This window comes from Carcharhinus amblyrhynchos, chromosome 6 (assembly GCF_965287045.1).
Source record: "Carcharhinus amblyrhynchos chromosome 6, sCarAmb.v2.hapA, whole genome shotgun sequence".
Classification (NCBI taxonomy): Eukaryota; Metazoa; Chordata; class Chondrichthyes; order Carcharhiniformes; family Carcharhinidae; genus Carcharhinus; species Carcharhinus amblyrhynchos.
Window position 1 is genome coordinate 99,565,123 of NC_137329.1, and position 13,662 is coordinate 99,578,784.

Here is a 13,662-nt window from a genome sequence, read left to right on the forward strand (position 1 = left end):
TCAACAGTCTCCCTTGTTGCCTCTGCTTCCTGTTTCGCCCAACTCCAAAAGCACTCCTCACAGTCAGGCAGCACTCACTGTTCAGTCAGAGCAGCACTGTGAGGCCTTTGTTTTTATAGGCACTGTAGGGATTCTATGATTAGAAAGGACTGTTACTGATTCAATGTAATATTTTATTTGATTTATTATTGTCACATGTATTAGTACATCGTGATTCTTTCTTGCGTGCTATATAGACAAAACATACCATACATAAAGGGAGTGTGGAATGTGGTGTTACAATCATATCTAGGGTGTAGAGAAGGATCAATTAATTGCAACAAATTCTGTGAAAGATGTAGGCAATGTGGTGGCACGGTGGTTTGCATTGTTGTCTCACAGCGCCAGAGACCAAGGTTCGATTCCCGGCTTGGGTCAGTATCTGTGCAGAGTCTGCACGTTTGCCCCGTCTGCGTGAGTTTCCACTTGCCTCCCCCAGTCTGAAAGACTTGCTGGTTAGGTGCATTAGCCATGTTAACTTCTCCCTCAGTGTGCCCGAACAGGCGCCGGAGTGTGACAACTAGGGGATTTTTCACAATAACTTGATTGCAGTGTCACTACTTGTGACGTGAATAAAATAAACCTGAAAATAAATCTTTAGACTGTGGGAGGAAACCGGAACACCTGGAGGATTGCCGCGCAGACATGGAAAGAGTGTGCAAACTCCAAACAGACGGTCACTCAAGGCTGTAATCAACACCAGGTCCCTGGTGCTGTGAGGCAGCAGTGACCACTGTCCCACCAACAAATAAAAAAAACTTGGGCTTAATTTAATATATATAGTGACAAATTCTGCAGAAGATCTCCTCTCTTCTGGTTTTAGAAAGTGATGATGTGGAGATGCAGGCATTGAACCCGGGTAAACACAGTAAGAAGTCTCACAACACCACAAAGGAAGGAGCAACAAGCGCTCCAAAAGCTAGTGGCGTTTGCCACAAATAAACTTGTTGGACTTTAACCTGGTGTTGTAAGACTTCTTACTTTGGAAAGTGACCCATAGACACACCATGGGGAGGTCAGTACAATGACACGTCTCCCAGAATGGTTACTTTGCGCCAACGTGTCACTAGCAGCTGGTCCGCATTGAGGGACGGCTGGCCGCTGATTGGCTGGGCACGGGCACTGCCCCTGGCATTCCAATTGACGTAAGGCCGTCACGTCGCCGTGCGTCAGGACGCTGATATAAAGGGCGAGGCGGGCAGTCCTGACGCTGACTCTGGTTAATGCAGAAGTAAAATGAGTCGTCTGGGTTCGTCGCCATTCACCGGGATTCCTTACTACTTTTTCTTACTGCCGTGTGGTGATTCACATCTGGTTCCTGAAAGACGCTACAGTAAAAAGTGCTCTTCAATCGGCTGATTGTCGAACACGTTGACCGAACGACATTTGATTACAATCCGCGCCGTATCAGTGCCCCCGGAGGGACGGGAAGATGCCGAAGTCCAAGAAGCGGAACAACAAGGGAGGCGGAGGTACGGTGTGGGGGAGGGGAAAAGGGCGGCACGGAGCATGCGCGGCGCCGCGCTGCCTTGTGGGAGTTGTAGTTCGCGACTGGTGGGCTGTCCGCGGCAACGGCCGGCAGGCAGGGCGCGGCGGGACTACATCCCCCAGCCGCCCTGGAGCCCCACGCCGGCCGGCTCCAGCTGACTGCGGTGGCGGGGAGTTGGCGGTGTGGGGTGGTGGTTCAGGAGGAGGAGGAGGCCATGTACGGCGGTGCCGGCGGCCAGCAGCCATTTACGGGCATGGACTGCGCTTCGGAAGCGGGAGGGGCTCAGCCCGGGTCAGACAGTCTAGCCGGCGGCATTGGGCAAGGCGGGACGGCGTTTTTCAGGAACTCTGGCGCTGGTGGCCCGCTCCTCCGAGGAACGGCACTGGGTTTTCCTCTCCAAGCGCCTTTCCAACACACGTTATCCTGCAACAGGTCTTGAAATGGGATGGCACAGTGGTTAGCACCGCTGCTTCACGACACTGGGGACTTGCATTTGAGTCCTGGCTTGGATCACTGGGAGGAGTCTACACATTCTCCCTGTGTCTGCATGGGTATCCTCTGGGTGCTCTGGTTTCCTCCCACAGTCTGAAAGATGTGCTGATTAGGTGTATTGGCCATGCTAAATTCTCCCTCCCCTGTATCTGAACAGGTGCTGGAGTGTGGTGACTGGGGGATTTTCACACTAAACTTCATTGCAGTGTTAATGTAAGCCTACTTGTGACACTAATAAATAAACTTGAAACGTTAACGGAAACAGAGATTGCTGTCATTTGTGACAATTTTTTCTCTCCCTATGGGGAATGTTAACTCTGGCATCTCTCTCGCCCCCTTAAGGTGGTCAGGTTGACAAGTTTGAAATGTTGCTTCTCTGGCTGGATGATGGTGCCCTTCTGAGTCAAAGTGGTCATTTTTGGCTTCCTGTGATAATCTAGTTTGAGGTGCACTGCAGGATGAGTGCCATGACTAGAAGTCCATTTTCTGGCTGGATATGTTTGCTAGATGTCTGTCTTATATTCATGGATTTCCTACAGTGCAGAGGGCCATTTGGCCTATTGAGCCTGTATTGATGACAATCCCATCTCAGCCCTATCCCCACTTGCTCTAGTTTACCCTGCTGATTCCCATGACACTAAAGGTCAATTTAACATGACAAATCCACCTAACCTGTTAAGGGACAATGGACTGTGGGAAGAAACTAGAGCACCTGTTAGAAACCCATTGCAGGGAGAACATGCAGATGCTGCACATAATCTCCGAAGGCTGGAATCGAACTGAGGTTCCTGATGCTGTTTAACTTTTGATGAATGCCAAATAAATGTAAGCCTTTCTCTTTCATGGCTAGGGACATCCTTAACTGCCAATTAAAGTAGTTGACTTGTCTTTAGTGAGCACCTTACAAACTGCACCAAACATTGGAGATGATGGTGATCTTTTTGTGTTGGTTAAATATTGGCCCAGAGATGGTTAATTTGATCCTGAGTATTGCCAAAGCACATTTTAAAACCATTCAAAAAGTTGGCATGGTTTAGCACATCAGAAAAGACATCAGCACTAAACCGTTCTCTGCAAAAGATGTGTGCCTCTTATCTGCAAAATTTGGTCTAAGGTGATGGTATTCCCACTAAAGTACAACTAACAACTAGTGTGGAGGATCTAAGAAATTAGATTGAAAATAATATGGATGCATAGTGGTTAGGACTGCTACCTGAGATCATAAGGACTGAGGTTCGATTGCTGACTTGGGTCACGAGTTTGTTCTCCCTGTGTCTGAGTGTTTCCTCCCATTGCCCAAAAGACATGCTGTTTAGGTGCATTGCCATGCTAAATTCTCCCTCAGTGTACCTGAACAGGTGCCAGAGTAGCAACTAGGGGATTTGCACTAATTTGGGGTGAAGTTGGAGGAGAGCGTTATGCTGAAGTTGTTGAACTCAATGTTAAGCCTGGTAGGCTGTAAGTTTTGCAATCAAGATGAGGTGCTGTTCCTCAGTACAAGAGTATTGTATGCCGTTTTGGTCTCCTTTTCTGAAGAAGGTGGTTTTTGTGCGTGAGCAAGTGCAGCAATGGTTTGTCAGGCTGATTCCAGGGGTGGCAGAACTGATGTATGATTGACTAGGTTAAGATTGTTTTAGTTGGTGTTCAGATGAATGAGGGGGATCTGAATCTTAAAATTCTAACAGGTCTCTACACAGTAGATGCAAGGAGGATGCTCCTGATGGTGGGGGAGTCCAGAACCAGGAGTCACAATCTGAGGATACAGAGTATACCATTTAGAACAAACGAGACATTTCATCAAGTGGTGAGCCTGTGGAATTCATTATCACAAAAGGTAGTTGATGCCAAAACATTGAATGTATTCAAGAGATGGCTAGATATAGCACTTGGGGCAAGTGGGATCAAAGGTTATAGGGAAAAGCAGGATTAGGCTATTGAGTTGGGTGATCAGCCATGATCGTCACAAATGGGAGCAAGCTTGAAGGGCCAAAAATCTCCTCCTCCTATCTTCTATGTATCTGTTTACTCGAGTTAGCATTGGGTTCCCTTGAATATTGCAACAGGCCAAGGATGGATATATGGACATGGCAGCAGGATGGTATGTTTAAATGACAAGCAACAGGAACATCTGGATCCTCCTTGCAGATGGATCAAAGGTGTTCTGCAAAGCAGTCACTCCTTCTGCTTTTGGCCTCTGCAGACTGCATTAAGAGCAATAAATGCATTGGACCAGATTAATGGCGGTGCATGTGAAGCACTTTCACGTGAAGTGTTGGGCCCTGTGGTGGGGAAGAGGCAAAGGGACAGGTGTTGCACCTTCAGTGATTGCAGGGGAAGGTGTGGTCATGTGATGGAGTAGATCAAGGTATACCAGAGGGAATGGTCCCTGTGGATTTCTGACCACTGAACTTCCCCTGCATTTTGTTTTTTCCTGTTTGTCCCAAACAACCACCTCTTCCCTGTTTGGGGAATGTAGAACGAGGGAAGTCTCTGGCTACAGGGTGGACCATTTTAGGGCTGAGTTGAGGAAACATTTCACTTGAAAGCCTAGTGAACCTGTGGAGCTCTCTGCTGTAAGTATGTGGAGGCCAAATCACTTTTCAATTCAGGAAAGAAAAAGATGATCTAAGGTTTTAATGGCATCAAGGATATGGGTTAAAGCTGGAGTATGTAAGATCAATGATCATGTTATCTATGCAGCCTTGAAAGGCCACTTGGCCTACTCCTTTCCACGTTTACTTATGCCTTGTAAATGCAGGGCTACAAAATGGATAATCTCTTGTCATCTAAATGAGTAATGTGGTAAAAGCACTTGTGCTGCTGCATTAATATGGGTAAGTAATCAGCAAACTAAATTGAATATTTTAAATATATTTTCCTGCATTTTTCACCTTGCTTTTCTTCTGACAATGTTTTGATTTCTTTCTGGGATTGAGTTGTGCCTCACTGAAGTAGCTGTGTGCTAGGCTCAAAGATGAGTCTTCACATCTAATCTGACTGCACATATGAACTCTGGATGCAAAAACCCCAAGGTGATATGTATCTATAAACAGTATTGATGATCAAAGGATGAAGCCAAAAGATAACTGATCAGTAGTGTTGAAAAACATAGCCAAAATATAATGCAAGTAGGGAAAGCATACCAAAACAATAGTATTCTAGTCAAATCAGTTCTAGACTTTTGGATGGTCGTGCTTGGCCCTGAAAGGGCACGCAGGCTCGGTGGCACAGGCATGCAGTGGGATCCTGTTCGGACGGAATTTCACATTGGCCTGAAGCCTAGACCCCCCCTCCCCAGGTCAAGTTCCCCACAGCATGAGCCATCTCTCGGAAATGTCCTCTGTGCCTTTTTCCAGCGCATGGAGGTGTTTCCTGTACAGGCTGCTGCTGCACACCTTCCACTACCACGTCCTTGCCTGTTGCCCAGATACACCTTGGCAGGCCTTGTTGCCGCCAGGCACCAGAGGTCACTCTATGGAGGGATCTCCCCCACTTACATCGGGGACCTGGAGTGGAGGCTGCTGCACACAGTGGTGCCGTACAACCGTAGGTTTTTCTGGTTCACGGGCTCCCGAGACTGCCCTTTCTGTCTCCTGTGGAATCCGTGGACCATGTCTATGTTTCATGTTATAGATTGCACACCTTTTTGATTTTTCTCAAACACCTTTTACTGATGTTTTGTTTGCACTTCAGTCCCACATGCCTGATCTAAGGACATTGGTGTGGAGAGGGGAGGGTCAGGATGCCAACTGCCTTGTGAACCTGGGCCTAGCAAAACATGCCATTTACAGGTCCAGGCAGTGGGCATTCAAGGGCACCATCCATCCTGACTGCCTGCCCCTTTACCACAGCTACATTTGCAGCCAGGTGTCCCTGGAGAGGGAGCATGCAGTGTCTGTGAGCACAGTTGACAACCTCCGTGCCCTCTGGACACCACAGGGGCTGGGGTGTGTTATGGACCCTGACAATCACATTTTGATTTGATGTGTCTTAAGTTTCCTTGTACTTTTTTTCAGGCTGTTCCCCTTCCTTTTGGGGAGCTGCCCCTTTTACTTTGTCCTAATTTAAGTTCCTCTATTTGGTTTGACCTTAAGAGGAACCAATCAGACTCCTCACTTCCTTCTGAGGAAAGGTAAGAGGAACTTTGGATTGCAATTGCTGTATTACTCACTATCAATATCCTGGAGATTACTGTTAACCAGAAAGTGAACTGGAACAGACATGTAAAAACTGGCTATAAGAGCAAGGCAAAGGTGAGGAATTCTGTAGAAAGTAACTTTCTGCCTGACTCACCAAAACATGTCCACCTGCAAGGCACAAGTGTAGCATGGAATTAAACACTCTCCTCTTATCTGGGTGAGTGGAGCTTCAACAGCACAACCTTGCTGCCATTTGGTTGGCACATTATCCACCAACATTCTTTCCCATAGCTGCTAAAGTGGCAGTATGTGTACTATTGACAAGATGCATTGCAGCAACTCACCAAGGCTTCTTTGATAGCATCTTCCAAATCTGTGAATTCTTAGCACCTCAAGACACCAGCAGTAGATGCATGGGTTCACCACAACCTATAAGCTCCCTATCCAAGCCACCAGAAACAAAAATCCTGGAGCTCCTTGTATAACAGCACATCTTTGATAAATCCTGAAAATTAACATGTTTCAAAAAAGTGTAATTGAACAAAACACCTCCAGTTCTTGGCAAGTTTATGCCACTTACCACAAATTTCATATCAGCCCAGAATTTAAAGTTACAGTAAATCTGACATTTTGTACTAATCTCAATTTTTATTGTATTTTGCAGGATGTGGGGCTGGGTAAAGTTGGTGAATAGAAGGATGAGTGAGATCATAACATCAGTATTCTGTCTCCCACTCACTTTGGTTCTGCATCCACTAATAGCCTTGGCAAGCAAAATGTAATTTTGGCTTAAGGATAATGTGGAATTTGATCATAATTGTCCCCTTATTAACATTAGTCCAAGTCAGTCTTGCTCATAATCTGTATTGGTCTCTAAAAATTCACTTCCTTGACCACCACTGTTCTGGTACAGCTAATGTCATGACCTTGCATGACGTGTGTGGGAGGGCCTGTTTGTGATGCTGACCTTATTAGTACAGCTATTTTGTTTGAGGTACTTCTCAATCATATATGGGCATCTTTGACTGGGATGACTTAGATGAGAGGAAATCTATTTACAATCATAGTGTATTTATTGATTAGCATTTCAGCAGCAAAGAACATGTTGACTAAATTGCTGTAAAGAAATCATACAAGATCTAAAACTCACCAGCTTTAGAATTGTTTTGTGTAATGTGGTGATGTAGATTTAAGGAGTGCTCTTGATAAAAGGGAGATTAGTGACTGCATTTTCCTTGAGCTAATGTATCATGACTAGGATTGTGTGGACAGCTAATAGGCAGCATCACTACCCATTTGAAACTATATATACTTCATGATGGGCATGTACAGATTGGCATAGAAATCTGGAACTTGTGATCTGCTACTCGGTGCTCTATCACAAGCTGAGCTAGCAATTAATGAAATCAGTGAGAACTTCAACTTTCCTGCTCCCATGTCACTGTGCACTCCATTGTTTTTAAAAACCTGATTAATGATCTTGATGAACTGGCCCTGAAAAAGTACTACTGTAGTACTCAGATATATTTCTATGCTAAATGATAGTTTTAATTACCTTCAACCTGTTTTGGTTTCCTGGTTAGTCTATGGAAAATTCTTGTGATGGGCAATGAAATAAAGTTGTCCAAGCAGCCACAGTGGGCTTCTCTAAACAATGCTAATTCTCACTAGTTTGGGTGCAAGCTTGATTTACCACTGACTGCAACTCTGGCTCAGTAGTGAGCCATAATGAGTTTGCATGTGTAATCTTTGTTGGTTAGTGTTTGCTATTATGATATTATAAACCCAGATTCCACTTGGGTCCTAACTCCTCCTCCAGTAGAATATTGGCTGCAAACATGTTTTTGCTGCTTTTGACCATTTTTCCTCATCTAATTATTCATGAGATGCAGGTGTTGCTGGCTGGGCCAGCATTTATTGCCCATCCTTAATTGGCCTTGCACTTGGTGACACATTCAGCCATTTCTAAGGGTATTTAAGAATTGACCACATTGCTGTGGATCTGGAGTGGTATGGAGGCTGGACAAGGATTGTAAATCCTTTACAAGGGTTGTAAATTTTCACAAGAACAATAGTGAACCAGGTTTTTACTCACCTTTCACTATCTGCCTGAGCTGGATTTTAAGAATCTCCAAAGCTTTATCCTGGATCTCTGGACTGAGTCCAGTGATGATGCCATTACACCACTGCTTCCACAAATCATAACTTAAGCTTGGAGATTTGCCATTAAAACTGGGATCAGCAATAAATGCTGGACTTGTTCATGAAATGCTTGTCCAGTGAATAAATTTTAAAGTATCTGCCAATTAGCATATTTATTGGGCTGTAATGGTCTATCATAACCTTGCAGATTATGAAGCAAAATGTGTAGAAGAATGATAGTGTTGATCATGCATCTTAATTTGTTGTCTCAAAATGCAGACTATAGAAAGTGCCTGCTGCACTGAAGTAAATTACTTTGGTGTGAATTAGTAAGTGTCTGGCAGCTTGCTTTTGCCATTTTTAACAGTAAGATTGTGCTTTTAAATGTTTTTCATGAGGTATTTTTTAGTTTGATACAAACGTTAACCTGGTGTGTAGAATGTGCTTGTATGGAAAATAACTACCTGTAATTTGAAATGTAAATAACCAACTGTTGATTGGAATTGTTTAATGTGACCTATTAAACTTCACTTTATAGATGTGAACAGAACATACTGTACAATGTTTGCTAGCATTGCAAATTTTGTACAACTAGTTTTCTTAATGTTGTAACTCAGTCATTTTGCTGGAATTCTTTTCAGTAATGTTACTCTTCCTGGACCTTGATGTATGTATTTTACTCTTGCTACTTTTATATTTTAAAAGGGCTTGTCCTTGCATGAAAAGAATTGTAATGTATCAATAGTGAAAATGGTCAGAATTTTGCAATAGTACAGGTCATGCAGTATGTAGGAACATAGGCATGATGCCATTGAGTGGGTGTGCTGGAGATAAATACTTGTTTTCTGCAGCATTCTGGATTTTGATGCTATGATGGGGCATATGAGCAACAGCCTCAATCTCCTAATGTGTTGTGCTGTCAATTTTGAGATGGGGTATTTTATGTGGAACTTGTCTCTGTTACTGAAGTTCACTGACATCAAAAATAATGGATTTGGTAAATCTAAAATTTGGTTTGTGATAATCATGAGGTTTATTGGTGTCACCTTTGCGTAGCTTATGTGGTTTAATTGAAGTAAACAATTGCCGATCACTACATCATTTAAGCATTAAACTAAAGATGGCTAGGGTTTTTGGACCAACAACAATTTGGCTGCATAACACAACAAATGTCAAACTTCTAGCTCTCCTAATGAGGAAACATCTCATTCCTATTGCAGTATGCTGATCCTTTTTTCACATCTCCATTAGAGATTTGTTATGTGGACGAAAAGATGATGGCCTGGTGGTCTCTTTCTAATAAATCTCAATTTTTTTTCCTCAGTAGAAAACATCAAAACAATATTTTTTTTTCTCCAGCCAGCTTTTGCTCATCTGCACTTTATCCTTCCCTGCAGGGGCATGTGAGCAGAGGAGTTGCTGTTACTGGTAATATACCAGTGATGGTGAATCCCTTTACAAACCTACTCTGGTCTGCCTCCAGTGTCTTCTTGGAGTTGTATCTGATCTTTGCCTTTAACACCATGTTAATTTTTTTGAGGGTTATTAGTTGGCCATTAATGGAATTGTCTTCCTCAATCATGTCACCTGTTATTGAATTTAATCAAGGTGTAGTCTGATTCTTGATAAACAAGGAGTTGAGGATTATAAGAAAGGAGGCAGACAGGACCAGGTCAGCCTCTGATCTTATTGAATGTCATTAGGCTTAAAGGGCTAAGGAAGATTTTGCCATTCAACCCTTAAGTTCCTAGTCGTAATCTGGTATCCCATTTTTGCTTTAGGTGTGGTTTCAAATTCTGTCATGGCAACTGGTGGAATTTTTAAAACATCTGGATATAAAGATAGTCTGACCATGATGGCTATCAATTTAAGAAAAACACCATCTGGTTCACCTTTTGAAGGAAGGAAATCTATCCTTGCTATCCCTACTATGAAGGAGGAGACTATTAGGCCCATCAGGTCTGCACTGATCACAATCCCACCCAGGCCCTATCCCCACAACACCAAACACTTAAGATAGCTAATCCCCTTGATACTAAGGGACAATTTAGCATGGCTGATCCACCTAACTCATCTTTTGGAGATGTTGGTCAGCAGATTTAAAACCCTCCAAGCATTGCCACAATTGTTTGCTATCAATATGAACATTGAAGTGGGGTGTGCTTTGTTTATTGCAAGTTTTTACAACAATATGTCAGCTTAAATTGTGTGCTCATTCTAGATTGTTTTGGATTCAGCATTGTAATTGCAGTAAGAGTTCCATCAGAATTCAGATACTAATTCAAGTTAGATGTAGGAATAGTCTTGGAGCTCAATTTCCCAATCTTGCCATTCAGAGCAATTTTGAGAGCTCTTCAAAGAAGTAAATCTTGTCCAAAACTTTATCCTTGATCAGTTTTGATTACAATTCAGCTAACCTTAAAGTCTGGGTAGCCAGGTACCAACAAAATTAGATAAAGGTTTTTGTTCAGGAAATGCTGGTATGCAAGAACTAACATTCCTAATTACATGTTTATTGCTACAAAATTTCATAATTTGAGGGGTCAGATTGGCAAATATGTACAATGGTGGGGTGGGTGGAGTGCTGCTTTAACAGCCCCTTCCAAACCTATGACCTCTGCCACCTACAAGGGCAGACCATGGGAACACCATGTTCCTATCCAAGTGACACATCATCCTGACTTGGAAATGTATTATTTTTTCACTGTCACTGGCTGAAAATCCTAGAGTTCCCCCAAACCAAAGATTGCTGCAGTTTAAGATGGCCAACCATCACCTGGGGGGCAACATCTATTGGTCTTGCCAGCAATAGTTACAACCCAAAAGCAAATGGAAAATAGATCAAGTAAATTGATATGGAATTTCTTTTTAGTTTACATTGTCAATTTACAATACTTCTGACAGTTTAAGTGATTTCCTTTAAATATAAATGGTGTTCAATAGTTAGTGGATGTGCACTCTCGAATATCTGAAGTGGATTGTCACCCTTAAACATTAATTTTTTTCTTACATTTGCAGGTAGACAACAGCGAGCAGTGCAGCCTTTCAGTGATGAAGATGCATCTATTGAAACCATGAGCCACTGCAGCAGCTTTAGTGATTCAGCCAGCTTGGCTGATGAAGGTGGAGTGACTTTTCAAATAAACTATTGGTTGTCCTTCTGTTTTGATTTGTAATGATCCCAATATCCATCAGAAGTAGCTGTGACTGGAACTGCTAGTCTTGGTGCACAATTATTTCACATTTTCCAGGGCATGTGCTTGAAGTAGATTGCATTCACACTTAAGTTCAGAGTCTAGTGTCACATGTTTGTTGAACAACTGACCTGAAGCTGTCTTGGGAGACTTAGTATACATTGCTTTAAATGCAAATCAGATGGATTTATTTCAGAAAATAGCCTTTTGGGAATACATGTTTGAGTACTTGGCACCTGGGCAGCAGAGCATTATTGAGAAGCAAGTGACTTTGGACTTGCAAAGCTCTCCACTTGAGATTTTGTGCTTTTGTCCAAGTCTGTAGACTACTGTAATCAATATGAAGTTGTTAATTGTAGTAATCTATAGCCTTCAGAGTAGGTCAGTGTGTTTAAACACTTGTAATTCCAGCAGGCATCACTTTACACTGCTGGGAGGAAATTTTGGGGCCCCCATTTTTCTATTGTGTGACTGCTAAAACAGTGAACTGCAGATTGGAGGGACTGAGGGTAGCAATTTGGGTAATTTATAGCCTGCACTGTCGTCTTCCTCCCTGCCCCCCACCCCTCCCCCCCCAAAAAAAAAAGTAGTTGGTACTTAAAATCTGCCCTATATATGGGAAGTGTGTAAGCAAGGTACTGTGCCAGGATTGGCAAACATAGCCTGGAAAATGCATTGACCCAATTTTTGTGCTGAGTAGACTGGTCATGACAAGATTAATCAAGACCTTGTTTTAAAGGAGTCCAAGTGACAGTGGTCATAACCTGATTTTCATGTTCAATTTGAAAGAAGTGTGGGTTAAAGACCAGTATTTTAAATCTAAATTAATGTAATTAAAATGACACAAAGGCAGTATTAGTGAACTAGGAAACTAGAAGTGATGTGGCAGACTTTGGGGACTGGGTGGGAAGGAGGGAGATGTTTAACTCAGCAAAGTAGTATTCCTGAAAATAAAATGTGCAGCATCCTTGGTCAGAAGCAAGAGTAGTATAAAGTTGGAAAACAGTACACAATTAATCATGGGTCAAAAGGTTGGACAGGTTTTATGAATCAGTAAGCATGACTTAAAACAACAAAATGAAGGTGAGTGAAGTATGAGCTAGTAATATAAGTTTCCTGAAGTCTAAGAAAAGCGTAACTAAAACTGCTGGTCCTCTAGAATAAGTCTGGGAATTAATAATGGCAAACAGGAAAATGACAAGTGTTGAACAGATTTTCTCAATCTTTTAGTAAAGAGTTGGAAAACTTACCAAAGTGATTTGAAAATTGAGGTGGAAGCTGGTGAAGAACTCTGACCTAAAAGCTGACAAATTGCCAAGAATATTGTCATGCAATTTGGCCTAAAGTCCTAGCAGACATAGGAGAAGCATTGATTATTATCTTTAAAAATTCCTTAGCTTCTGGAAGGGTTCCAGCAATTTGGAAAATAGCAAATTTAACTTCAAGAAGGAAGACATAACAGGAAAATATGGGCTGGTTGTTCTAACATCTGTCATAAATTGCTAGGTGCTATTATGGAGATTATAGCAGGATATTTAGGAAAATTGTAATGTGATTAAGCAAAGTCAACATCATTTTGGAAGAACACTAGAATAGAATCCCTACAGTACAGGAGGCCATTTGGCCCATCAAGTCAGCACTGACAATCCCACCCAGGTCCTATCCCCAAAACACCATGTATTTTCCCTGCTAGTCCTCTGACACTAAGGGACAATTTATGCTGGCCAATCAACATAACATACACATCTTTGGACTGTGGGAGGAAACCCATGCGGACATGGAGAACATGCAAATTCCACAGTCCCTGATGCTGTGACTGCCTGTTTGATTAATTGTGCTGTTTGAGGAAGCCTGATATAAGGCTCTCAAAAAAAAATTGAACATAACCTCACTTTTAGGTATTTTCTAAAACTTTATTCACTACTGAAACGTGCCTGTCCTTTGAACTGCCACTTTCCAACACCAGGCACTTCCCTGTGCCCATACCTAGGCAAGATCTGAAGATTATGGCAAGCCCTTTTTGCACCTTCAGTACCTTTAGCAACCTCTGATGCAAGCCACTTAATGTAGCCAGTCTTTCCAGTACTTACCACCTATCAATTTTCACCCAACTATTATTTCTACATCTCCACTTTGACTAATCCTTTTGGTATTCCAGTCTTGCCTT

General features: G+C 42.6%; 1 protein-coding gene across 1 annotated transcript in view; it reads left to right on the plus strand.

Annotated features, from left to right (window-relative positions):
* The first annotated feature begins 1,238 nt into the window (after positions 1–1,238).
* Positions 1,239–13,662, plus strand: part of ifrd1 (interferon-related developmental regulator 1) — a 29,272-nt gene continuing 16,848 nt past the window's right edge. The window contains exons 1-2 of the mRNA XM_080191058.1: positions 1,239–1,511; positions 11,320–11,424. Coding sequence (XP_080047184.1) covers positions 1,472–1,511; positions 11,320–11,424 — 145 coding nt within the window. The 5' untranslated portion in view covers positions 1,239–1,471. The remainder of the gene's footprint in view (positions 1,512–11,319; positions 11,425–13,662) is intronic.